The 26,587-nt window shown below is 38.4% G+C and overlaps 1 protein-coding gene and 2 non-coding genes across 5 annotated transcripts in view; all 3 read left to right on the top strand.

Moving 5' to 3' along the window:
* Positions 1-26,587, top strand: part of CKAP5 (cytoskeleton associated protein 5) — a 105,927-nt gene that overhangs the window by 63,539 nt on the left and 15,801 nt on the right. For all 3 annotated transcript variants that reach the window (XM_061201695.1, XM_061201694.1, XM_061201696.1), the window contains exons 17-35: positions 1,056-1,241; positions 1,770-1,864; positions 6,612-6,669; positions 6,758-6,883; positions 7,498-7,637; positions 7,774-7,948; positions 8,529-8,642; positions 10,069-10,197; positions 14,097-14,291; positions 14,668-14,803; positions 16,275-16,363; positions 18,390-18,515; positions 19,703-19,852; positions 20,158-20,361; positions 20,571-20,706; positions 21,136-21,329; positions 22,313-22,485; positions 23,660-23,833; positions 24,055-24,175. In XM_061201695.1, coding sequence (XP_061057678.1) covers positions 1,056-1,241; positions 1,770-1,864; positions 6,612-6,669; positions 6,758-6,883; positions 7,498-7,637; positions 7,774-7,948; positions 8,529-8,642; positions 10,069-10,197; positions 14,097-14,291; positions 14,668-14,803; positions 16,275-16,363; positions 18,390-18,515; positions 19,703-19,852; positions 20,158-20,361; positions 20,571-20,706; positions 21,136-21,329; positions 22,313-22,485; positions 23,660-23,833; positions 24,055-24,175 — 2,721 coding nt within the window. The remainder of the gene's footprint in view (positions 1-1,055; positions 1,242-1,769; positions 1,865-6,611; positions 6,670-6,757; positions 6,884-7,497; positions 7,638-7,773; positions 7,949-8,528; positions 8,643-10,068; positions 10,198-14,096; positions 14,292-14,667; positions 14,804-16,274; positions 16,364-18,389; positions 18,516-19,702; positions 19,853-20,157; positions 20,362-20,570; positions 20,707-21,135; positions 21,330-22,312; positions 22,486-23,659; positions 23,834-24,054; positions 24,176-26,587) is intronic.
* On the top strand, positions 20,815-20,925 carry LOC133100180 (small nucleolar RNA SNORD67). The gene has a single exon (XR_009702421.1). It is a non-coding gene; the product is annotated as a small nucleolar RNA SNORD67 (small nucleolar RNA).
* LOC133100181 (small nucleolar RNA SNORD67) lies at positions 24,225-24,320 on the top strand. Its single transcript, XR_009702422.1, has one exon. It is a non-coding gene; the product is annotated as a small nucleolar RNA SNORD67 (small nucleolar RNA).

Here is a 26,587-nt window from a genome sequence, read left to right as displayed (position 1 = left end):
GGAATCTTAGTTCTCCAACCAGGGATCCTGCGCCCCCTTCATTGGAAGCGCGGAGTCTTAACCACTGGACCACCAGGGAAGTCCCTACCCATTCATAAGTTGATGGGCATTTGCATTGTTTCTGCTTTGGGGCTATTGTGAATAATGCTGCTATGAACTTTCATGTACAAGTTTTTGTGTGAACACATGTATCTACCTAGAAGTAGAATTGCTGGGTCTTACGGTAACTCTGTGTTTAACTTTTTGAGGAACTGACAGACTGTTTTCGAAAGTGGCTGTACCATTTTATCTTTGCACTAGCAGTGCAGGAAAGTTCCAGTTTCTCTACTTCCTTGCCAACACTTGTTATTTAAATATTCAAACACGACAAAGGGAAATATTTTTGGTCAAAAGTGTCTGAAGTCCCAGACATCTGCCATCATCACATTAATATCTTTAAATTGTTTTTCACAGTTCCTTCCATTCTTCCACTTAAAAATCTACAAATTCTTTAAATCTCTCAAGTTCTGGTGTGTGTGTGTGTGTGTACACGAGGGTTGTAATTTTTTTTGTGGGCAACTCTAGTAGGAACTCTGAATTAGTATGGTCATTTTATTATGTATTTCAGGATGTATGCTCAGTACTATATGCAGATAACCATAGGAGAAGGAGAAAATAGAAATTATATTTTTCAATTCATAAACTTCATGTGGTAACATTGCTTGTTAATATTTTAAAACACTGAGTGGTTTTTTTTCTGTCTTAGCTGTCAGCTACATTAATTGATAACAAAGGATAAAAATTATTTTGTTTCTTGGTTTAAAATTTGATTTTAGTTTGGTCATGTTCTCAGCTGTTACATCTTCAGGCTGCTATAAAAATAAGTAAATAAATAAATGTCTTTGGGCAATTCTCTGGCGGTCCAGTGGTTAGGACTTGGCACTTTCACTGACGAGGGCCCGGTTCAATCTCTGGTCAGGGAACTAAGATCCCACAAGCCACGTGGCATGCCTCACCCCCGCCAAAAAAAATGTCTTTGGCTTACTCATAACTTTCTGATACTTATCCTTGTTCAGGTGATGCAAATGAAGCTTCACATAGTTGCTTTGATTGCCCAGAAGGGAAATTTTTCCAAAACTTCAGCTCAGATCGTCTTAGATGGCCTTGTAGACAAGATTGGAGATGTGAAATGTGGGAACAATGCAAAAGAAGCTATGACAGCAATAGCTGAAGCTTGTATGTTGCCATGGACAGCTGAACAGGTTAGTGACACAGAGCTTTCTTTCCTCAAGTTTTCCCAGTTTTTTCCCAAATTTTAATTTAAGGTTATTAGTTAAACTTTAGTTCTTTTTTTCTCAAGTAAAACCTTTTTTGATACTGTTTTACTTTTACCTTTAGTAATTTTTGCACTGTTGCCTGATAATTAAAATTGTCTTAGTCAAGAATATTCTATTAAGAATGAAAGTAATTTTCTCTTAAGACATTATAATCCACAGTGACCGCTAATGAAAAGTTGTAAACAGTCCAGATTGCCTTTTAAAAAAATTTTTTTATTGAAGTATTAGTTGATGTACAATACTGTGAGAATGCTTTTAATACTTCTGTCACTTACCTCATTTTCTTGTGTAAATTAAATATTTCATTCCTAAGGCATTCTTGCAGTTGTGTTAGCATCAGGAAAACCACGCTTAATCCACTCCTGCCTTAATGTCAAGCTATATTTCTGTGAGAAATATGAGAGAAAACACAGATCTGTTTTGGTTTTTTGTATGTTTGTTTTTCCACTCCAGGTTATGTCAATGGCTTTCTCACAGAAGAATCCCAAGAATCAGTCAGAAACTCTGAATTGGCTATCAAATGCAATAAAAGAATTTGGTTTTTCTGGGTAAGTCAGAAAGAAATCAAGTACATGTTTTGCCAGTCTTTAACTGGTGATTATATTTGTTGTAGCTATTGCTGCTTATTTCTGAGAAGCCAGAGCTGGATTGTCTATAATTTTTATAAAACAAAACTACCTTTGTTCCTGAAAAGCCTATATTGGCTTGTGCTCCTGCATTTTGATATCCACTAATATTAGAGTTCTCTAAGTTATTTTTCCTCAAGTATTTGTAACTGTCCCACAGAAAAGCCAGTTCCAAGGATTTCTAGTCAAATACATTTGGAAAATACTATATAAAATCACACTTGTTTAGAGATCTATAGTGCACGTTGGAAAATTAAAGGCTCTCAGAAGTCCTGCAATTGAGACACTTGTATAACCCACTCTTTCCCAAAGTTATTTGCCTGTTGAACACATTTGTTTACAGTAGTCCCCCGCTTATCTGTGGTTTCACCTTCCACAGTTTCAGTTACCCACAGTCAACTGCAGTCAAAAAATATTAAATGAAAATTTCAGAAATAAACAATTTATAAGTTTTAAACTGTGGGCCATTCTGAGTAGCATGATGAAATCTCACTCTGTCCTGCCCGGGATATGAATCATTCCTTTGTCCAGTGTATCCCACCCATCAGTCACTTAGTAGCTGTCTCAGTTACAGATCGATCCTTGTGGTATTGCAGTGCTGCTGTTCAAGTAACCCTTATTTTACTTAATAATGGCCCCATGGGACTTCCCTGGCTGTCCAGTGGTTGGGACTTTGCCTTCCAGTGCAGGGGGTGCGGGTTCGATCCCTGGTCAGGGAGCTAAGATCCCACATGCCTCATGGCCAAAAAACCAAAACATAAAACAGAAGCAATATTGTAACAAATTCAGTAAAGACTTTAAAAATGGTCCACATCAAAAAAGTCTTAAAAAAAAAAAAATTGCCCCAAAGTGCAAGAGTAGAGATGCTGGCAATTTGGATGTGCTAAAAAGAAGCTGTAAAGTGCTTCCTTTAAGTGAAAAAGTGAAAGTTCTCAACTCAGTAAGGAAAGAAAAAAATGGCATGCTGAGGTTGCTAAGATCTACAGTAAGAATCTTCTATCCATAAATTGTGAAGGAAAAAGAAATTCGTGAGTTTCACTGTTGCACCTCAAATGGCAAACATTGTAAGTGCTTAGTTAAGATGGAAAAGGCTTTAAATTTTTGGGTGGAAGTCATAAACGGAAAGAAAACATGACTGATGGCAATGTGTTCCACCCAAAAGCGTGCAGACTATGAAGATTTCAGTAAGGGATCCCCTGAAACAAGTGACACCAAGCCATTTGCTGCAAGTAAGGATGGCTACATAGATTCAGAAACAGGTTGGGACTGAAAAATGTAAAAATTACAGGAGAGGCTGCGTTTGCCAGTGAAGCAGCCGCTGCATTTCTGGTAGAGTTGAAAAAATTGATTAAGGAGAAAGAGCACACTCACATAACTTTTATTACAGTATATTGTTATAATTTTTCTATTCTGTTATTAGTTATTATTGCTAATCTCTTACTGTGTCTAATTTATAAATTAAACTTTATCATAGTTCCATAGGTATAGGAAAAAAATAGTATATATAGTACTATCCACGGTTTCAGGTATCCACTGGGGGGTCTTGGAAGGTATCCCTCCCAGATAAGGGGGGACTACTGTATTTTATTTAACAAAATTTTATAGACTTACTTTATGCCTGGCACTTTCTAAATAATAACTCATTTGATTTAATCATAAAAATCATGTGAGGTATTGTTCTCTCCTTTTATAGATGAGGAAACTAGGGCACAGAAAGCTTAAGTGATCTGCCCAAGTCACAGCTAGAAAGTGGCAAAGCCAAGATTTTTTTTTTTAATAAAGTTATTTTATTTATTTATTTTTGGCTGCATTGGGTCTTCGTTGCTGCGCGCGGCCTTTCTCTAGTTGCGGCGAGCGGGGGCTACCCTTCGTTGCAGTGCGCGGGCTTCTCATTGTGGTGGCGTCTCTTGTGGAGCACAGGCTCTAGGGGCTCAGGCTTCAGTAGCTGTGGCTCACGGGCTTAATTGCTCCACGGCATGTGGGATCTTCCCAGACCAGGGCTCGAACCTGTGACCCCTGCATTGGCAGGTGGATTCTTAACCACTGTGCCACCAGGGTAGCCCCAAAGCCAAGATTTGAATCCAGGCATTCTGGTTCCAAGAGAGAATACTGTAACTGCTGTGCTGTGCTGCATTTCTCTGTGCCATGGTGCTTGTCACAACATGCCTCTTAGTAGGCCACTTGTAAAACAGTGTTCTGATTCTACCAAATGAAGATATAATACTCTAGAAATTATCTTTTTTTTTGGCCGTGCCACTTGGCTTGCAAGATCTTAGTTCCCCGACCAGAGATCAAATCCAGGCCCCTGGCAGTGAGAGCACCGAGTCCTAACCACTGGACTGCCAGAGAATTTCCTAGAAATTATCATTTAAGTGTCATTCAAGCAAAGAATGTTGTTATGTCGGTATCTGTGGTGTCCTCCTATAGTTGAGGGTATTGTTGTAATCCCCTTTTTTTAAAAAAATTATTTATTTATTTATTTGGCTGCACTGGGTCTTAGTTGCAGCACGTGGGATCTTGCGGCATGCGGGCTCTTCGTTGCGGTGCTCGGGCTTCTCTAGTTGCAGCGCACAGGCTCCAGAGCACGCAGGCTCAGTAGTTGTGGCACGTGGGCTTAGTTGCCCCTCGGCATGTGGGACCTTAGTTCCCTGACCAGGGATCAAACCTGCATCCCCTGCACTGGAAGGCAGATTCTTAACCACTGGACCACCAGGGAAGTCCGTTTAATCCCTTAATTGTATAGTCTTTGATGTAAAACTAATCTCTTGGCATAAATGACATAAAAGCCATGTGAATATTTTCCTCTTTGCAGTTCATCCATGATTTGTCATTTATTCAACAACTACATATTGAGTACCTGTGATATTCCAGTCATTTGTTTCAGGCCCTTGGGAATACATCATGGAGTAGATTAAATTCCTCCTTTCATGGGACTTATATTTGAGTAAGGGGAGCTGACAATAAACAGTAAAAAATACACCAGAGGGCTTCCCTGGTGGCGCAGTGGTTGAGAATCTGCCTGCCAATGCAGGGGACACGGGTTCGAGCCCTGGTCTGGGAAGATCCCACATGCCGCGGAGCAACTGGGCCCGTGAGCCACAACTACTGAGCCTGTGTGTCTGGAGCCTGTGCTCCGCAACAAGAGAGGCCGTGACAGTGAGAGGCCTGCACACTGCGATGAAGAGTGGCCCCCGCTCGCCGCAACTAGAGAAAGCCCTCGCACAGAAACGAAGACCCAACACAGCCAAAAATAAAAATAAATAAATTAATTAATTAAAAAAAAAAAAAAAATACACCAGAAAGTATAATAACAATGGAATAAAAATAAAGCAGAATGGGGGTTAGTGGTATCACCTTGGAGTGTTTGGGATAGTGTTATTTTCTATAGGGTAGACAGGAATCCTTCCTGAAACAATGACTTTGGGACACAGACCTTCAGGACATGAGGGAGCTATCTGTAACAATCTGGGAGAAAAACATTCTTTTTTTTAAAATTAATTATTATTTTTTTTTTTTGGCTGCGTTGGGTCTTTGTTGCTGCATGCAGGCTTTCTCTAGTTGTAGTGCGCAGGGGCTGCTCTTCATTGCGGTGTGTGGGCTTCTCATCGTGGTGGCTTCTCTTGTTGCGGAGCACAGGCTGTAGGCGCGCAGGCTTCAGTAGTTGTGGCACGCAGGCTCAGTAGTTGTGGCTCGCGGGCTCTAGAGCGCAGGCTCAGTAGTTGTGGTGCACGGGCTTAGTTGCTCCACGGCATGTGGGATCTTCCTGGACCAGGGCTTGAACCCATGTCCCTTGCATTGGCAGGCGGATTCTTAACCACTGCACCACTAGGGAAGTCCTGGGAGAAAAACATTCTAGACAAAGGGAACAGCAAGTGCAAAAGCCCTGTGGCAGGAGCACACGTGATATATTTTAAAATAGCAAGGAGTAATTGTTCTTCAGAATGCAGTTGGAGTAGAAGAGTGAGGGAGTAGGGAGTGGTAGGAGATAAAGATTGAAGAAAGAACAGGGGCCCAGGTTGTGTAGGGCCTCAAAGTTTTGAATAAATTGGAAACCATTAGATAGTTTTGAGCAGAAGAATACGAGGATTATTCAGACTATAGTCAGAGAGAACAGATAGTGAGGATCAAGGGCAGAAGCAGGGAGACTAATTAGAAGGCTACTAAAATAATCCTGTCAAGAAATTATATGGCTTGGAAGTATTATGACTCAGAATATATTTTGAAAGTAGAACTAAGCAGGATATTGAACTTAAGAGAGAAGAGGAGTCAAGGATGACTCTGAGGAGTCAAGGATGGCCTGAGCAACTGGCGAATGAAGTGGCTATTTACTGAGATAGGGAAGACTGTGGGAAGAACAGGTTTGGGGGCGGGCTGTGGACAATCAGGAGTTTGGTTTTGACAGATGTAGGATATCTACTAGACATAAAAATGGAAATGTCACAAAGGCAGTCAGATATATGAATCTGGAGTTCAGGAAAGAGATCAACACTGGATTGATCTAATGCATATAGATAGTATTTAAAGCTTACTTTAAATGAGTGTAGAAAGAGAATAGGTGAAACTCGGGACATATCTAAAAGGAAGCTGGTTCTAGAGTCTGGCTTTATAAAACTCCATTGAGTATTTTGAGGTTTCACTTGTTTTTCATTCTAAGTATTATTTCTTCTAGATTGAACGTGAAAGCTTTCATTAGCAATGTGAAGACAGCTCTTGCTGCAACAAACCCAGTGAGTACATACCAGCATGTATAGGAAGAGTAGTACAGCCATCTTTATGGTTCTGTTCTGATCTGAAAAGTTCTTTTTGTTCTGCCAGGCTGTGAGGACTTCTGCCATCACCTTGCTTGGTGTGATGTATCTGTACGTTGGTCCTTCTTTGCGAATGTTCTTTGAGGATGAGAAGCCTGCCCTCCTATCCCAGATAGATGCAGAATTTGAGAAGGTAAAGATTCCACAAATGATACAATCCATAGTTGACTTGAGAATGCTCATATTAGTTAAGTTTAAACTTTTAACCCTTTGGAATGAAGAATATGTATGTATTTGCTTTTATATGTGTAAGGTATCCCTGGGAAGAATTCATAAGAAATTGATGACTTTGTGAGGAAGAGAACTAGATAGCTATAGTATAGGATGGGACATTTTCCCCTTTGTAGCTTTGGAATATCAAACATTTTGAATGTATTACCTATTCCAAAAGTACACTAAATATAACATTAAATTTTTTTTTTTAAGTAGAAAGAAACTTGACCTTCCTTGAATAAACTTTCTAATTGAAATTGCTAAGTTTTGGCAGACTTGCTGTGTATTGTCTTGGGCATACAAGTCAAAAGACAGCTTTATGATTGAGAAGTCAGAGTCTAATAGGTTTGTATAAAGATATCTTTTGTCACATAGTCTCAAAATTGGAATCTAAGTAGGAATTAAAATATGTGCTGTGTGAATATTAAGTATTATGAAGGAATATGAAAGTTTGACACAGGTACCATTCTCTAACCAGTTTGCTGTCATATTCTTCATCAAGTTCATTAGCCTCACTGACTTATATGTGTGTAGATGCAGGGACAGAACCCACCTGCTCCAACCAGAGGGATTTCCAAACACAGTACAAGTGGTACAGATGAAGGAGAAGATGGAGACGAACCAGATGATGGGGGCAATGATGTTGTGGATCTTTTGCCAAGGACAGAAATCAGGTTTGTTGCTAATGATTTATTTGATGTATTATGCTTAATTCTTAATGGTTTCTTCTGTTTCTCAGTCAAGGGTACTTCTGTGACATCATTGTTCTTTTAGGCATCTGGAATTAAGGATTCTGTCTTCTTTTTTCAGTGATAAAATCACTTCAGAGTTGGCGTCTAAGATTGGTGACAAGAATTGGAAGATCAGGAAAGAAGGCCTAGATGAAGTGGCAGGTATTATCAATGAAGCAAAATTTATCCAGCCAAACATAGGTGAACTTCCAACTGCCTTGAAGGGTCGACTCAACGATTCAAATAAAATCTTGGTATGTAGAATATATGCCTGTTTTTTTCCCTCCCCTCTCTGCCCCTGCAAAGGGATCCTTTTCAGTAACCTTCACCAGCAAAAACAAAAAGGAGTTAGTCACTCTATTGCTTTGAACTAGAAATAGCTTCCTTTAATTTCTTAAGTGTGCCTCAAGATATGTTGGTAGATGGCAAGTTTATTAATCAAATTTTCATGAATCTCAGATTTGCTGTTTACAGGGCTCTGATATTAAGTATTTTTATATAAAACTGCTTGTAATACACATAAGCAAGTTAATTTCTAATTTTTAAATTTGGATTTTTATGTGAGATGTTTCTTAAACTAGGCTTTACCTTACTTTAAAATTATAAAGCATTATAATCTCTAGTCTAAAATTCTAATATTCCAATTTTATGAACTGATGATAAAAGGAGACGCCATCACCCAAAATTATTCATAAGCTGATTAGTATAATGAGCTCATTTTTTAAAAGTAGGCCAGAAACTTCCTACTGCATTGACTGTATAGCAGCAAACTTGCAAAACGTTGAGCACACCTTGCTATGGTTTGAACATAAGGTGTTGGCTTTTCCCACCCAGGTGCAGCAGACGTTGAATATCCTCCAGCAGTTGGCAGTAGCCATGGGCCCAAACATCAAGCAACATGTGAAGAACTTAGGCATCCCTATCATCACAGTGCTTGGAGACAGCAAGGTAAAACTGACTCTTTTTACCACAGCTCTGTTCTGGAATAGGCCAGCCACGTGACTGGGCTAAGAATAATCCTTTTTTTTTTTTTTTTTAATTTATTTATTTATTTGTTTTTATTTTTGGCTGTGTTGGGTCGTTGTTGCTCTGCGCGGGCTTTCTCTAGCTGTGGCGAGCGGGGGCTACTCTTCGTTGTGGTGCGCGGGCTTCTCATTGCGGTGGCTTCTCTTGTTGCAGAACGCGGGCTTCAGTAGTTGTGGTGCATGGGCTCAGTAGTTGTGGCTTGCAGGCCCTTGAGCGCAGGCTCAGTAGTTGTGGTGCACAGGCGTAGTTGCTCCGCGGCATGTGGGATCTTCCTGGGCCAGGGCTCGAACCCGTGTCCCTTGCATTGGCAGGCAGATTCTTAACTACTGTGCCACCAGGGAAGCCCCAATCCTTTTCTTACATGTAAGAGTGCATGTAAACAGTTTATAAACTTTGTTAGAGAAGAGAATATTAGGAGGAAAATAGTAAAAATTTTTACCTCCCAGGCATTATTAAGGTGATCAGATATCTCACTTACTAGCTTTGTGACCCTTAGATAAGTTGTTTTTCTTCTTTGAGGTTCAGTTTTTTATCTATGAAATTTAATTCTTACAGAATTAAATAAGCATCTGTACATAAAGTACCTGTACCTGTCTCATACAGTATATACTCAAAAAACGGTTGCTATTATGATTATGATATCATTGTTTAAGGTGTTGGTATAAAGAGTGAATAAACATATAAATTTTGGATCATGTATTTTATTTTCTACCTGTTCCCTCAACTACTAGAGTAGGATCTTCTGGTACTTCAGTAAGATATTTGCAGTTTCACAGTCCTGGAATTTGTCGCATTGAAAGTTGCAAGCTCTTATGTTTATCCTTAATTGAATATTCGAATGTCTCTTTATTCATTTAATTTGAGGAATTGGACTATTTTAATATTTTTCACGTCAGTAAGTCATTCTCATTCTGTGAATGCAAATTAATATAAAAACAAAAATGTTCAATCAAATTGTTAATTTCAGTCTAACTATTAAGAGTTCTCTAGCAGGTAGAATTACATTCTTTAGCAGATAACCAGGGACATAAGAGTCCCCAGAAGTTCAGGAAACAAAACCTAAGAGTTTGTTCCCCTAACATGATATTTTATGCCCAGGTCACTGTTTTCCCTAATTAACTGAGTATAGGATCTTTACAATTTGGAGTTTTATGTTTCTAATTTACTTTGGAGTTTTAGTACAACATGGATCTACATTCTGTTTCAAAGAAGATGAAGTACGTTCCAAGTATGTTCATGTGGACTTTAGAGAAACCTCCATTGTTCGTGTTTACAAAGTAATGGGCTTTTCACTCCCTACCTCCAAACCATAGCAGTGTTACCTTTACTGATTCTCTCTTCCATTCAGAACAATGTTCGAGCTGCTGCCCTAGCAACTGTGAATGCTTGGGCAGAACAGACTGGCATGAAGGAATGGCTGGAGGGGGAAGATCTTTCTGAAGAGCTCAAAAAGGAAAATCCTTTCTTGAGGCAAGAGGTTAGTACCACAAATATGATTTGCTTTACTCATGTCTTTTACCTTCATAGAGGCTTGGACCTACCTAGTAAATATACATGAATGGATAGAATGAGTTCCATTATAAAATCGCTAATAAAATGAAACCAAATTCCTGGAGCTTTTTTATTCATGTGCTTTCTTTTCTTTTTTCCTTTCATGTGCTTTCTTAACAATAAAACTTTTTAAAGGACTAGCCTTTTTGTGAAGTTTTCTCTTTTCTTGAACTCTTAAATGGTAAAGTAAGAGGTTTTAATCATGACATAAAAATAGTTCAACATTCAAAAATCTATCAGTGTCACCCATCATACCAACAGGCTAAAGAAAAGTCATATAATCCTATCAGTTGACACAAAAAAAGGATTTGAGAAAATCCAACAGCTATTCATGATAAAAGCTGTCAGTAAGTTAGTAATAGAAGAGAATTACCTCAAGTTAAATAAAAAAGCATCTGCAAAAAACCTCTATAAATGATAATATTCTTAGTGGTTAAAGACTGAATGCTTTCCCCCTAAGATCAGGAACAAAGCAAGAATGTCCACTTTCACTGCTGTTACTCAGCATAGAACTGGAAGTTCTAGTCACTGCAATAAGGCAAGAAAAAGAAGTGAAAGGCATACAGTTGGAAAAAGAATAAATAAAACTATCCCTAATTGCAGATAACATGACTGTTTACATAGAAAATTCCAGGAAATCTACAAGTAAACTCCTAGAACTAATAAATGAATTCAGTAAGATTGCAGGATACAAAATAAACACGATCACATTTGACAAAAGTCAATCACATTTCTTTATAATACATTGAACATATGGAAACCGAAGTTACAAACACAGTACAGTTTACAATCACTCCAAAGAAAATGAAATCCTTACCTATACACTTAACAAAACAAATACAAAATATGTCTACTGAAAATTACAAAAATGCTGATGAAACATTCAAGGAAGACCCAAATAGATGTAGAGACATGCCATGTTTGTGGACTGGAAGATTTAACATAGTAGAAATTACAAATGTCAGTTCTATACATTTAATGTATACATGATTGATATATGCATTTAATGTAATTCTTATCAAAATTCAAGAAAGTTTTTTTTATAGACAAAGTCAAGGTTATTTTAAAATTTATATTCTAACTTAAACAATCTTGACAAAGGAAAAAAAATGGAAAGAGCCTCTCTACCATATATTAGGGCTTACTAAATTAAATTGCTAACATAATCAAGACACTGTGGGGAATTCCCTGGAGGTCCAGTGTTTAGGACTCCATGCTTTCACTGCCAAGGGCTCGGGTTCAATCCCTGGTTGGGGAGCTAAGATCCCCCCCAGCCAAGCTGTGTGGCAAAAAAAAAAAAAAAAAAGACACTGTGATAGCAAGGGGTAGGAGGAAGAGGATTAGACATAGATAGGTGGAGCTGAAGAGGAAACCCAGAAATAGACCCACACAAATATGAGCAACTAATTTTCGACGGTGTTTCCAAAGTAATTCAGTGGAGGAAGTGTGGCCTTTTCAACAGATGATGCTGGAGCAGTTGACATCCAGAGACAAAAAAAATAAACCTTACCTAAACCTCACATCTTACACCAAAATTAACTCAAAATGGATTATGGGGTTAAATGTAGAACATAAAACTATAGAACTTTTAAAGATAGGAGAAAACCTTCAGGATATAGAAATTCTTCAGGCAAAGAATTCTTAGACTAGACACCAAAACCACAATTCATCAAAGAAAAAATTGATAAATTGGACCTCATCAAAATTAAGAACTCTTACTCTCCAAAAGACCATGTGAAGAAGATGAAAAGACAGGCTATAGTGGGAGAAAATATTTGCAACCTCGATGTCTGATAATGGACTATCATCAAGAATATATATATATATATATATATAGATATATACACACACACACACATATATATATATATAAAAAGAACTCTCAAAACTCAACAGTTAAAAATCTAATTACAATATAGGCAAAAGGCATGAACAGACATTTCACTGAAGAGGATATACAGATGGCAAATAAGCCCATGAAAGGTGTTCAACATTATTGGCCATCAAGGAAATGCAAATTAAAACTGCAATGAGATATCACGGACAACTATCAGAATTACTAAAATAAAAAATTGTGATAACACCAAATACTGGCAAGATTGTGGAGAAACTTGAACACTCTCCTGGTGGAAATGTAAAATGGTATAGCCACTCCAGAAAACAGTTGGGCAGTTTCTTGTAAAACTATATGTGTAGTTACTGTATGACCCAGCAAATCTTGGGCATTTATTCCAGAAAAATGAAAATTTATGTTTACACAAAAGCCTATATACAAATGTTCATAGCATCTGATTCATAACAGCCAAAATCTGGAAACAGCCCAGATGTCTTTCAACAGGTGAATGCTTAAACTATTTTATATCCATATGTGTAATACTATTTAGCAATAAAAGAAACAAATTATTGATACATGCAACAAGTTAGATAAATCGCCAAGGAATTGTACTGAGTGACAGTGCCAATTCCAAACAGTTACATACTATATGATTCTATTTATATGAGTTTGAAATCTCATATTTTAGAAGTGGATAAACAGATTAGTGGTTACCAGGGATTAGGGAGTAGGAGGAGGGATGTGAGTGTGCTTATAAGAGGCAACACATGGGATCCTTGGGATGGAACTGTTCAAAATCTTGACTGCGGGAATACACTAACACATGATAAAATTGTAGAGAAAGCAATATAGACACATACACAAATGAGACAAAATCAGACTGGGGCAATCTGAGTATGATCAGTGGATTGTATCAATGTCAATATCCTGGTTGTTTATACTATAGTATAGTTTCATAAAGTGCTACTGTTGGAGGAAAGGGAGTAGAGTGGGATCTCTCTATTATTTCTTATAACTGCATGTGAATATACAATCATCTCAATAAATATCTCAACTAAAAAATAAATGCAGGGCTTCCCTCGTGGTGCAGTGGTTAAGAATCCACCTGCCAATGCAGGGGACACGGGTTTGAGCCCTGGCCCGGGAAGATCCCACATGCCGCAGAGCAACTAAGCCTGTGTGCCACAACTACTGAGCCCGCGCTCTAGAGCCCATGAGCCGCAACTACTGAAGCCCGCGTGCCACGACTACTGAAGCCCATACGCCTAGAGCCTGTGCTCCGCAACAAGAGAAGCCACTGCAATGAAAAGCCAGCGCACCACAACGAAGAGTAGCCCCTGCTCACCACAACTAGAGAAAGCCCATGCGTAGCAATGAAGACCCAACACAGCCAAAAATGAATAAATAAATTTAGTTTTAAAAATTAATTTTAAAAATAAATAAATAAATAAATACAGATTTCCCTGGCAGTCCAGTCGTTAGGACTCTGTGCTTTCACTACCGTGGCCGGGGTTTGATCCCTGGTCGGGGAACTAAGATCCCACAAGCCACACGGCATGGCCGAAAAACAAAACAAAAAATAAAACGAATATTTTAGAGATATAGAGAAAAACTGTCTATGTAAGGCAGAAAGCAGAAGTCCTGGTAGAACTTGTCATCTTCTGATCAAATAAATATTTTGCATCTTCTCTAGCTGAATAGTTCTTAGAATTAAAAAAGAAGTGAAAGTTTGAGATGCATTAAGAACTATTAAAGCTTTATAACTTAATGCTCAAATGTGGTCCAAAAAACTGTGTCCTTATCTTAGCTGATTATCTTCATTGCATGTTTATCATTTCATTGGACAATGGAAATGACTGATTTCACACTGGAAAGTTGTAGTGTGAGAACTAATTCAGTGTTTGGTACTGATAAAATCATTAAGCTGAAGATCATAAATAATGACAGTTTTCTACGTGCAGTGTGTAACTGGTCTTTATTTCTTTTGGCAGCTTCTGGGCTGGCTGGCTGAGAAACTACCGACTCTCCGTTCCACCCCCACAGACCTTATCCTTTGTGTTCCCCACCTCTACTCCTGCCTAGAGGATCGCAATGGAGATGTGCGAAAGAAGGCCCAAGATGCCTTGCCATTCTTCATGATGCATTTAGGATATGAGAAAATGGCCAAGGCTACTGGGAAACTAAAAGTACTACTACTTGTTGCTGCTGTTAAAAGCCATTTAGAAAAATATTGAACATGAATTTATATAGGCAAAAGATCATATTACCTCCTATGAGTTTCAACTTGAAATCCCAATGAGAGCAGAAATAAAATATTTAGTAGTGTAGAACTTCTAAAGAATCTGCTGCCTTTGCAGGGATGAAAATTGTGACCTTCTAGAATGGCAGCTAATTTACTGTGACTTCATAATGTGTTACTTCTCTTGCACTATGTGCTGCCTCCCTTACTTCATTGGTATTTCAAAACTAGGAGCTCAACGTTTTGACAGCAGATCTGTTAGTAAGCATAGCATGAGTATATCGTTTATGTGGCCTCTCACCTCTGTTATATTGTCTCCCTAGCCAACTTCTAAAGATCAGGTGTTGGCCATGTTAGAGAAAGCCAAAGCTAACATGCCAGCCAAGCCCGCTGCACCTGCTAAAGCAACTTCCAAACCCGTGGGAGGATCAGCTCCAGCCAAATTCCAGCCTGCCTCAGGTAACTCTTACTTTGAGAGGGTTAAAGGGGAAGGAAATAGCCAAGGGAACTCTTAAAGAAATCCAACCTTCATTTTTTAATCACATTTCCTCATGGCTTAGATCCCAAGTCCTCCCTCCATCTCCTTACCCTCCTTTCATAAACATTTGTCAGGTTACCTGTTTTATGCCAGGAACTGTGCTGAGGGTTTAAGGATGATTAATTTGATTTCCAACTCCAAAAAGGAGTTTTGGAGTATCACAATGAAATACTCCAGAAAGCAAGTGCTCAATCTTACTTCTAAGGTTTCCACAACTATTTTCTGCTATTGGATATTACAGTTAGAAGGAGAATTGGGACCATCTAGCTTAACCCTCTTTATTAACAGGTAAGGAACACCAAAGGTTAAGTGACTTGCACAAGGCCAAACAGCCAGCCAGTGCCTGAACCAGCAGAGACCTCTGCTTAACTCATTCATAGATGAGTTCCCCTTCCACTACACTTGGCTGTTTGCTGATCCATTCTAATTTTTTTTTTTTTTTTTAACTTTTGGGTTTATTTATTTATTTATTTATTATTTATGGCTGTGTTGGGTCTTCGTTTCTGTGCGAGGGCTTTCTCTAGTTGCGGCGAGCGGGGGCCACTCTTCATCGCGGTGCGCGGGCCTCTCATTATCGCGGCCTCTCGTTGCGGAGCACAGGCTCCAGAGCGTAGGCTCAGTAGTTGTGGCGCACGGGCTTAGTTGCTCCGCGGCATGTGGGATCTTCCCAGACCAGGGCTCGAACCCGTGTCCCCTGCATTGGCAGGCAGATTCTCAACCACTGCGCCACCAGGGAAGCCCCCATTCTAATATTTACTAAACTTCTTCAAGGGAAAATTCTTGATTTCTTCATCCTAATGTTAAAATTCCAAAATGTACAAGTAGAGCACTAACCTGTAACCACTGCTCTTCTAGACTTATTGCTTAAACAAAATAATAATATTCTGTTTAGTGGGGTAGAAATTATTGATGCTATAAAGTTAGAAATTTTACATGTAAAATGGTTGGTATCAAAGTATATATTCAGTTATAACATTTATTGGGATCTTGCTATATGGTATATATAGTTTACTATAGTATCAAAGATGATAGACTCTTCCCTTAAGGAAGTATCAGTCTAACAAAAAGGTTTTTTAACTGCTATTTAGAAAATGGTTTTAAACTGCAGTTTAAATGTTGATAAAGGAGATGTAGATTTTCTGAATTAATTTCATGAGGAAATCGGGGAAAAAAAAGATTAGGAAAAAAATCTAACTGAAAACGCTTTAAAAATGGATACATTTGTTTAAAAAAAACTTTTCAAAAAAATAAAATAAAAATAAAAATAATTTTTTTAATAGATATATTTAAAACTACTGGCTTTCTCACCATCATTATATATTTAACCTGCCCAGAATATAGTGATATTAGTTAGAGTTTGTATTTACAGTACGTGCCTTTTTTTTCTCAAAGCACCTGTTGAAGATTCTGTTTCTGGCACTGTAGAACCCAAGCCTGATCCAAAAAAGGCCAAAGCTCTAGGAGTTTCCTCTAAAGCAAAGGTATGTTAATTCTGCAACTTAGATGTAGAATTGCTTTTAAGTGTTTTATACGCTGAGTCATTCTTTTAGCAAAGATCATATTACATATGAAAGATTATTACTACTCTTGATATTATCTAATTATAAAGTGTTTATTTATACAAGTTTCTGTGGCTCACTTTTAATGTTACCTCAAAACAAAGACTCCTATTCTCAAGAGCTACTGCCACGGTTTCTGTCATCCAGGTCTTTGAGGGAGATTTTCAGTAGTAGGCAACTTCCTTTAAATTTGGCAGTTAAGTCATCATATTAGAAGGTGTTCTGATTAGACTAAAAGGAAGTATCTTCTGTCCCCACACCAATGGGATTTGATGCATCACCAGTCCTTTTAGCATCCATGCAGAGTTGGACAATTTAAAGAAAGGTTTTCAAATGCTCAACCTTAAATATCCCCTGGGTGGTTTTTCATTTAATTAAGTTTTTGAATCACAGCAAATTGTCATCAGTTTTTATAACAAGATTCAGAGCTTGTCACTGTATTCAGAGAATTGACTGTTTAATACTTACAAAAGGAAAATTACGGAACTGTGCAATCAGTAGTAAATCTAATAGTAAATCTAAATAGAGAAAACTATTTCATTAGCTGCATGTAACTGATGAAAGTATGCAGAGTAGGAAATGTTTTATTATCCAGTACATTTATTATTACATCCACATTATAGAAGGGGCATTCTGTGGCCATTCTTCTAAATATTTGTTACTCATTTTCCCTCCCTATGCTTGGGTCCTTCAACTCAGTGAGTTAATTTAAATGGGTAATTATCTTCTGAACTATCCAGTGAAGCTGTTCTTTTCCTGTCCTTCTCCCTCTCCTCATCCCGTATTTAACAAACGCTTATTTCAGTATTTTGATCACAAGTGCTTTGAAGTATTTTTGACTGTGTTCTTAATGCCACTTTCTTTTCAGTCTTTTGCAGTTTACGAAGCAGTTTCACATAAATGACCTCACATTTGTTTTGACTGAATGACTTAAGTGTTTGAACTAGAAAGAAATGCTGGCCTACTAAAAATAGCAGACTTTTGCTATATTTATAATATAATAATAATTCCAGTAATGAAATTCAAATTTTACCTTAAATATGTATACCATGTGTTCACAGTTTCTTTCCATCTGATACAAAGATTCTAAATCTTGGATTCTTTTTAAAAGCCACTTTTTAAAAAAAAAATATCTATCTATTTATTTATTGGCTGCATCAGGTCTTAGTTGAGGCATGCAGGATCTTTCGTTGCAGCACGCGGGCTTCTCTCCGGTTGTGGTGCGTGGGCTCCAGAGCACGTGGGCTCTGTAGTTGTGGCACACGGGCTTAGTTGTCCCGTAGCATGTGGGATCTGAGTTCTCTGACCAGGGATTGAACTGGTGTCCCTTGCATTGTAAGATGGATTCTTAACCACTGGACCACCAGGGAAGTCCCTAAAAGCCACCTTAGTAACTTAAGTATTTAAAATGTTTCTAGCAAATTTCTCTCTAGAAACAGGTTCAAAGGGTCTCTAGTTATAGTAATGTTATAGAGATACATTTTATATACAGAGAAACAGAAAAGTTTTCTCAATTATGTGAAATGTGTGAATACCATTCAAAATGTCATTAATATGGAAAGCTATAAACAGTGTTGAAGATTTCAAGAAAGAAAAGAACTATCCATTATATGTCAGTTATATCAATAATTTTTTTAAAAGAAGTATCCAAGAAACAAAAATAGCCTGTAACCCAGACCAGTGATATATAATAGCAGCTTTTCCAACCACATCACCTGCCAGCCCAAGGACTAACCAACAGTTACTTAAGAGTGCTATTAGAAACATTTTTAGAAAAGCTGTACACAAACATATCAAATGCAAGATTCTATGGTTCATTTGTTTGTTTCATTTGGAATATGATATAGAAAGGTGTCTCTGGTTTATATAGTGCCCTTTTGCTGGGCAGTAACAGCGAATTCCCAAGAAGTAGTCTAGCTAATCAGTATTCCCTGTACCTTGGTTGTAGACTGCACAAGGAAAGAAAGTGCCAAGCAAAACCAGCTTAAAGGAAGATGAAGACAAATCTGGTCCTATTTTTATTGTTGTTCCAAATGGAAAGGAGCAAAGAATGAAAGATGAGAAAGGATTAAAGGTAAGAAAGAAATAAGAATCTTCAGGAGTTTTTGCTTGTTTGTTTTAGTTTCGTTTTGTAATCAAGAATAATTTTTTTGTCTAAAATTCATATCATTGTGAAATATCTAATAATTAACTGAATCTTTTGCTTATAAATTATATCTTGTTTCTGGAAGACTATTTTTGGGGGGTTTTTGGGGGGGTTTTTTGTTTGCTTTTAGAATCAAAGACTGGAAAGTAGTCACTGATTTTTTTATCAACTACACATATGTAATATGCTACTCCTTTATTTTTTCTTGTACCTGACACCTTAAAAGATAGATTTGATAACTATATATGGCTAGTTTGATCATTTTGCTTTTGATGTTGTTTTGATTTTATTAATCAGTTAAAACTTTTCAAAATATATACATTAGAATTTTTAAAAATTCAAACAATACAAAAAAAGTACAGAAAGTATGAAAAGCATGTCTCCCACTCCAGTCTCCCTACACAGGGAGGATGTTATTACCAGTTATTTTGTGTATTACTCCAGAAATAATAATATTCCATACCTATACAATCATATATATATAAATATATAGCCCTCGTTTTACACAGATGGGAACATGCCATACTCTTTGTTCTGAATCTTACTTTTTTCTTTTAATGGTATTTGAAATATATATCTTAAAGATCATTCCATATCTGCACACATGTATGCATACATTCTGTTTATTGGTGCATCATATGTATGTACCTTTCTTTATCCTCAACCCACTATGTTGAACATTTAGGTTACTTCTAATCTTTCACTCTTATAAGCTATACTGCCATAGGCATCTTTGAATATAGGTTTTGTGCACATATGTAAGTATATTTATATTAAACTCCTAGAATAATATGTACATTTAAAATTTTGATAGATATTTCAAATTTGCCCTTTATTAAAATTGTACCAACGGTATCCACCATGTTATACAATAATAGATCATTGATTTTTCTAGTAAGAATTGCTGAAAATTCTATTCCTAGAAGATTTTCAGAGTTAAGCTTCCAGAATTATGACAGACAGATTGAGAGTACATTTTGCATTCATACTTAATTATACATTAATCTTGGTGAATTTAAAAATATCCTATTAAACTGATTCCTGCAGCTGCTTTAGAGTTCTCTACCACATTTCAGTTGAACACCTTACAGCTCCTTTTCACTGTTTTTTTTCAGGTGCTGAAGTGGAATTTTACTACTCCGCGGGATGAATACATTGAGCAACTAAAAACTCAAATGTCTAGCTGTGTGGCTAAATGGTTACAAGATGAGATGTTTCACTCAGACTTTCAGCATCACAACAAAGCCCTTGCTGTCATGGTTGATGTAAGTTTGCAACAAAATAAATATGCATGAATCTCAGGCATGAAAATACTGAGCCCTGTGAAATAATCGGAAGTTTGCATGAATTGAGAAGGAACTGGAATACACCATGTTCTCTGTTTTTAGAACTTTCTTATTATGTGATAGAATAAATGACTATATGTCTATAATTTGGGGTCTTAAATGGAGGCTTAAAAATCTATCATTTTCTTTTTGCACTGCAGTAAAATTTGAGAGTTACTTGCCTAATAGAACTTAAATTTTTATACAGTCTAATTTGTGAGGGTTTTGTATTGTTTTGTTTCAAGCACTTGGAGAGTGAAAAAGAGGGTGTCATTGGTTGCCTGGATCTTATCTTAAAGTGGCTTACCCTGCGGTTTTTTGACACCAATACAAGCGTCCTAATGAAAGCCCTAGAATATTTAAAATTGCTCTTCACCCTGCTGAGTGAGGAGGAGTATCATCTTACTGAGAATGAAGCATCTTCCTTCATCCCCTATCTCATCCTCAAGGTAATGTGTTGTTCTCACTTTGGAAGATTACTCAAGTTCCCAGCCACTTCAGTTCCTGTACTTTTATTCCCTCTCCCCTCTTCATTTATTGTATGATGATGATACCTTCCACCGCTCATTTTATTCTTTCAAGGTGTAGTGACACACAAGGGGGTACCTTTGCTACTCAGAAAATGCCTCACTTAATCATTATTTTCCTTGTTGACTAGGTCGGAGAACCAAAGGATGTCATTCGTAAAGATGTCCGTGCCATCCTGAACCGGATGTGCCTTGTCTACCCAGCCAGCAAGATGTTCCCCTTCATCATGGAAGGAACCAAATCCAAAAACTCTAAGCAGAGAGCAGGTAAAGCAACGATTTAAGTTGAGCCCTACGTCTGCAACAGTGACCTCTAAAAGAAATAATTTATAGATGAACCAGGAAATTTCTTGATTCTAACCTTCTGGTTTGGACTGTGAGAGTGATGAGTTGCACACTGGTGGAGCCACAGTATCAGGTGATACAGGCACCACTCAGTACCACCCTGGTGACAAAATCAAGTGCACAGGGGCCATCTGACTCACAGGCATCTCTTTCTTCTAGGAGCCCTTGCTATAACACCATTGTTTCATTGTGTATTTTATAGAAGGCAGTAAACAAGGAAGAATTCAAGGCAGAGCCAGAATAAGACTTTAGACCTTCATGTATGCCAGGGAAAATGTATCTAGTAAAGATAGGTCTGTCTCTATGCCAAATCTCTGTTGAGTCTCCTTAATCTAGCCTTTCTCTCCCCAGAGTGCCTAGAAGAACTAGGGTGTCTGGTCGAGTCCTATGGCATGAATGTTTGCCAACCAACCCCAGGAAAAGCCTTAAAGGAGATAGCGATTCACATAGGAGACCGTGACAACGCTGTGCGCAATGCTGCCCTCAACACCATCGTCACAGTGTACAATGTACACGGGGATCAGGTGTTCAAACTGATTGGAACTGTGAGTGACTTTTCTCTGAACATTTTCAGCATGTTGTGAATTGCAAGATCACTTAGGTGTCAAGTTTCATGCCATCTCAACTCTAAGTTTTTACCACTTTTTGTTAAAACTCAACCTATCGATATGTCCTAGAATCCATATAAACCTTTGAGGGTGTCTCTGATTACTGTAGGACATTTAGGCTGTGTTTTACTGGAAATTAGATTTTCTTTTCTGAGCATTCCCCTCATAACAATTTGCTTTAGATGAAAACTATTTTTGAATCAAGAAATCTGAGCTAGTCTGGGATTTAAATTCTGCCTGGCAATCTCCTCAGTAATTTTTAGTGCATTTATTTTCTAGTGAACAAGTACTCACTTGTGTATAATGTGGATTTTGGTATCTGTCAGATCAAAAGGGTCTTGAGCTGCAGCTATGAGCCAGACTCTCCAAACATAGAAGGTTCTGCTTTTGACTCTTTACTTCCTCTGAGCCAATCACTACTATGGCTGGGCCTGTTCTTCACTCCAGTTACCTCTTTAGTAGCACATGTATTTACCCTGTGCTTATATATTTTTACTTGTATTAATCTCATTAAATCCTCACTACAAGGCCAGTGAAGGAAATAAAGCAGATGGGAATTTTACAGATGACCAAAAGTGAAGCTTCTTGCCCATAGTGACACAGCTAGTTAGTGGTAACACTAAAAAATGAGGAAGCTTCATTTAATTCTTGACCTTTTTATTTGTAGTTATTCATAGCCTTTCCTTTTCTGTCCTTTCCTTCTTTCATATGTTCTATTATATAGCAAGTTAGGTTTCAGCAATAGTTGATTTTAAAATGATGTCGTGTTTTGAAAGGAAACTTACCCTAATGTACGAGGTTCTGTTTGCTTTGACATGAAAATGGATATTAATTCTTGGGTCTTCCAATTAGGTTTTTAATTCTCTTCATATTCTAGTAGAGGGGTGTGCTAATAAGTTAAATTTGGCCTCTTTTGACAGCTTTCTGAAAAGGATATGAGCATGCTTGAGGAGAGGATTAAGCGGTCAGCAAAGAGGCCTTCTGCTGCACCAGTAAAACAGGTGGAAGAGAAACCTCAGCGTACACAGAGCATAAGCTCCAATACCAACATGCTACGCAAGGGACCAGCTGAGGACATGTCTTCCAGACTCAAGTATGTGGATGGAGATAGTTGTCTGAGAGCATCTCTGTGGACTTTGCCTTGTGTGCTCAGAGCTTATCCTGTAACATAATCTTGAGTTCTTGTAGCCATTATCATGCATGACACAGTGTCTGGGTAAATGTCTTGTAACCAAATGTTAAATCCTTCAGTCTTCATTGTCTTTGTCTCAAAACCACTTCTAAATAGTCTTGTGCCTTCTTTCACTGCTTTTCCGTGGACAGAATTATGTATCGCACTTATAGGATGTAAGTACTGCCTGCTAATTTCTCATTAGCAGGGCTCTTATATCTTTCTAACTTCTGACTTGGATTCATCCCCTCTGGAGGGCTATTGGTGTAGACTTTATAACCAGGTAGAGGGTGTCCAAGTATCCCATGAATCAAGCCTTCCCTGAAAGTCCACTGGCCAGCAGAAGTGTCAACTCAATGTCATGTGGCTAAAATATGGGCTCACCTTCTTCCTTGTGTTATGTTTGGTCGTGCACAGGTTCCTATTCATCAGATAAGGCTGAGTAAAATGCATGCAACCCAGAATTGGCTTAGGGACTCAAAAAACTGCCTTCTAAGCAAGATAGCTCTATTTTGGATCATATCATGAGTATAATTTTAACCAATTTGAATTTGGAGACTGTGAATATCTATTGCTTGGATGTAATGCTGGCCCTGACCTGAGAGTGAATATTCCTAAAAAGAGGTGATTGTCCCTCAAGTATAAAATTTACTGAACACTGCATGGGATGATGCTTATAATTAGAAAAACGTAAACACTGGTTAAATTGGTAGAAAAGAACCAGGCAGTCTAGATAGATATTTCTTAAATTTCTGCCCAGAAGTAGTGAGCTTTGAGTCAATATAAATATTCTTTATTATTTACTGCCCCAACTGGAATAGCATACAAGGTTTGTTGGCTTTAGTGAACTAGAGAGAATACTTACAACTTGGCAGTGCTGTAAGTACAAGTCAGTCTTCTCTCTTAGGATACTCATGAACCAGTGTTGTTGCCCATTGAAGGCACTTGCTTAGACTCAAGGACTTAAATCATTCAGGGGGGCTGAAACCAGAAGTTGAACATCTGTCTTGCAGCTTTGGGGCAGCTGGCAGTGCTACTCTTGCCCTTTGGTTAAGAAGTCTCTTTTAGTTCAGGAGCCTCCTTTTGCTTCCCTTAGCCAAGCCCGAAGCATGAGTGGGCATCCTGAGGCAGCCCAGATGGTTCGCCGAGAATTCCAGCTGGATCTAGATGAGATTGAGAATGACAATGGTACAGTCCGATGTGAAATGCCAGAACTTGTTCAGCACAAACTAGATGACATTTTTGAACCAGTCCTTATTCCTGAACCCAAGTAAGTTAACCCATTTCATTTAAGTATATGCAGTTCATGATCATCAGAGTGTATATGTTGAAAAGAGCTCTCTGTGCAATTAGAACTTTTTAGAACAGATTACTATCTAACTAATAGCGGTTCTTTACTAAAACCTGGATCTAGTGGGGAATTGCATAATTCCAACTCATTGGGATACCTTATAATAAAGATTGAATATTTTCCTTTGCTCCGCTCTCTAGGATCCGGGCTGTTTCTCCACACTTTGATGATATGCACAGTAATACAGCATCCACAATCAATTTCATTATCTCCCAAGTAGCCAGTGGTGACATCAACACAAGCATCCAAGCTCTGACACAGGTAATGGGGGTATTACCCATGATAGTAATTCCACTGGTGGCTATAAGGCTGTAATAGTGATGGTTGCACACTGGTTACAGTATTAAGGGAGGCAGGCAGTGTTCAGTACCTCCGTGATGAAAAAAGTGCACAGGGACCACTGCCAGGCATCACTTGCCTCACAGGATAGAGCTGTGATAGAGCCTTGCTTTTTACAGTTGCATTCTTTCACCAGAGGCTGAAAAACAGCAGTTGGTAGGAATCAGCTCTCATGGAACTTGCTTAGATTTTTGGTGGGCAGAGACAAACAAATAAAATATCAGATAATAGTAACTATTGTGTAAATATAACTCAAATGGGGTGATGGGAGAGAGGGAACTAAGTACTAGTTACTTAGATTGGTGGTTGGGGTTCAAGCAGAGGACAGCTAGTACAAAAACTCTAGGGTAGGAATGACCTTGGTGTGGTCCAGGAAACAGTACAGGCCCATGTGCCTGGAACGTAGTGGGTAAGAGAGAATGGTACAGAATGAGATTTGAGAGGTGGATAGAGACCAGATCATGTGGTGTTTTAAAAGCCCTGAGGGAGGTTTTGGATTTTAAGTGTGATGGGAAGCCATTAGAGAATTTTGAGGAAAAAGAAGCTGCATGTTTTTAAAAAACCTTTCTCTTCTTCCTCTGCTTCCCTTCCCTAACAGTCTAGTCATAAAGCCAGGAGGAGGGTAAAACAAGGTAGGCACCTACCTTGTGGCAAGGGGGTGGGAGTAGAGAGCCACAGTGGCCCAGTGTGAGGGTCTTCAAGCCCAAACGTTGTGAGGAGGCTGTCATTCAGGAGGGGTGACACACAGCCGGGATCAGAGCCAAAGCAGGACGAGGAAGATGTCCGTGGGGGGAGCCAGTGTGGCATGTAGGACCCCAGGCAGGGTGAGGAGGACATCCATGTGTGCTGGAGGGGAGCAGGGCGGCATGCGGCTGGCTCAGAATAGGGAGTCAGAGCCAAAGCAGAAGATGTGGGCCTGGGGAACAGCTGGTGGCAGAGGTGGGAGATTGGTTACAAACAAAGGGATTGGTCAAATAAATAAATATAATAAGGAAAATGGGAGCCAAGTTTCTTACTGTCAGAGAAGGGTGATACAAATATGGAAGGACAAGAAAATAGAAACTCTGGTGTTGGACCAGAATTAGATGTGTCAGTATGAACTCGTGGTTTTCAGTACACAGATGTAGAAATAAATACCAATGTAAATGTATGTGCGTATGTATATATGCAGCATATAAATGTATGTTACAGATGATATGCATATATTCCCTAGCTCTTTCCACTGAGGACCTGAGAACAGCAACACACCAACAGCAATGCGCACCCCCAGATCTTGTCTCCTAAAGACCACTTTCCTCTAAAAGGAGTAACAGCTCCTTAAGAAGTGGCAGATTCCAGAGCTGAATCAGGGAAAGTACGGGATGATTCTGGAGTATCTTGTGCTAGACAGCAAGGATAGGCTCAGAGAATTGTAGGGACGTGTCAGAAGGACACACAGGCCAACTAGAACAGACTCCCTGTTGGAAGAGAGCACAGTTTGAACATCAAAATAAATAATAATAGTAATGAGTTATAACCCCATAAACAATACAATTTGTAAATGTATTGAATTTAATAAAATAGGAAACCACAAGTCCATGCACATATAAGCTAATTAAAAATTTGAAGAGAAATGGAATATTTACATAGTTTCATAATACCTCTCCACAAAATACAAAGGACTAATATATTAAAAGTACCCCCAAAATACAAAATACCATGAATAATTTGACAGTAGAGAAGCCTAGCAGATACCACCTTGAGTGATCGAAGTAAACATCATCAATCACATGACAAAATGAAATAATGTACCACCTGATAGGATCCAGTGGGAATTCTGCATTACTTCGCTGAGATTCCTGATGTCGTCTATTCATGAGAAAACATCAGACAAGTGCAAATTGAGGGACATTTTCAAAATCTCAAGGTGAAGAAAGTCAAGGAAAGACTGAGGGAACTGGTCTAGAGTGCATGATTCTAGACGGGCCTTTCGCTATAAAGAACATAATTGGGGCAACTAGAGAAAATGGGATAGAGCCTGAGGATTAGGTGGTAGTAACATCAGTATTCCTGATTTTGATCCTTGTATCATGATTATGGAAGAGCATGTCTTGTTAAAAAGAAATATATGATGGGACTTCCCTGGTGGTCTAGCGGGTAAGACTCCACGCTCCCAATGCAGGGGGCCCAGATTCGATCCCTGATCTGGGAACTAGATTCCATATGCATGCCACAGCTAAGTTCGCATGCTGCAACTAAGAAGCCCGCATGCCACAACTAAGAAGTGCACATGCTGCAACTAAAGATCCCGCGTGACACAACTAAGACCCGGCGCAGCCAAAATAAATAAATGAA

This window comes from Eubalaena glacialis, chromosome 10 (genome assembly GCF_028564815.1).
Source record: "Eubalaena glacialis isolate mEubGla1 chromosome 10, mEubGla1.1.hap2.+ XY, whole genome shotgun sequence".
Lineage (NCBI taxonomy): Eukaryota > Metazoa > Chordata > Mammalia > Artiodactyla > Balaenidae > Eubalaena > Eubalaena glacialis.
The sequence above is the reverse complement of the archived record's forward strand: the minus strand, read 5'-3'. Positions and strand labels throughout refer to the sequence as shown.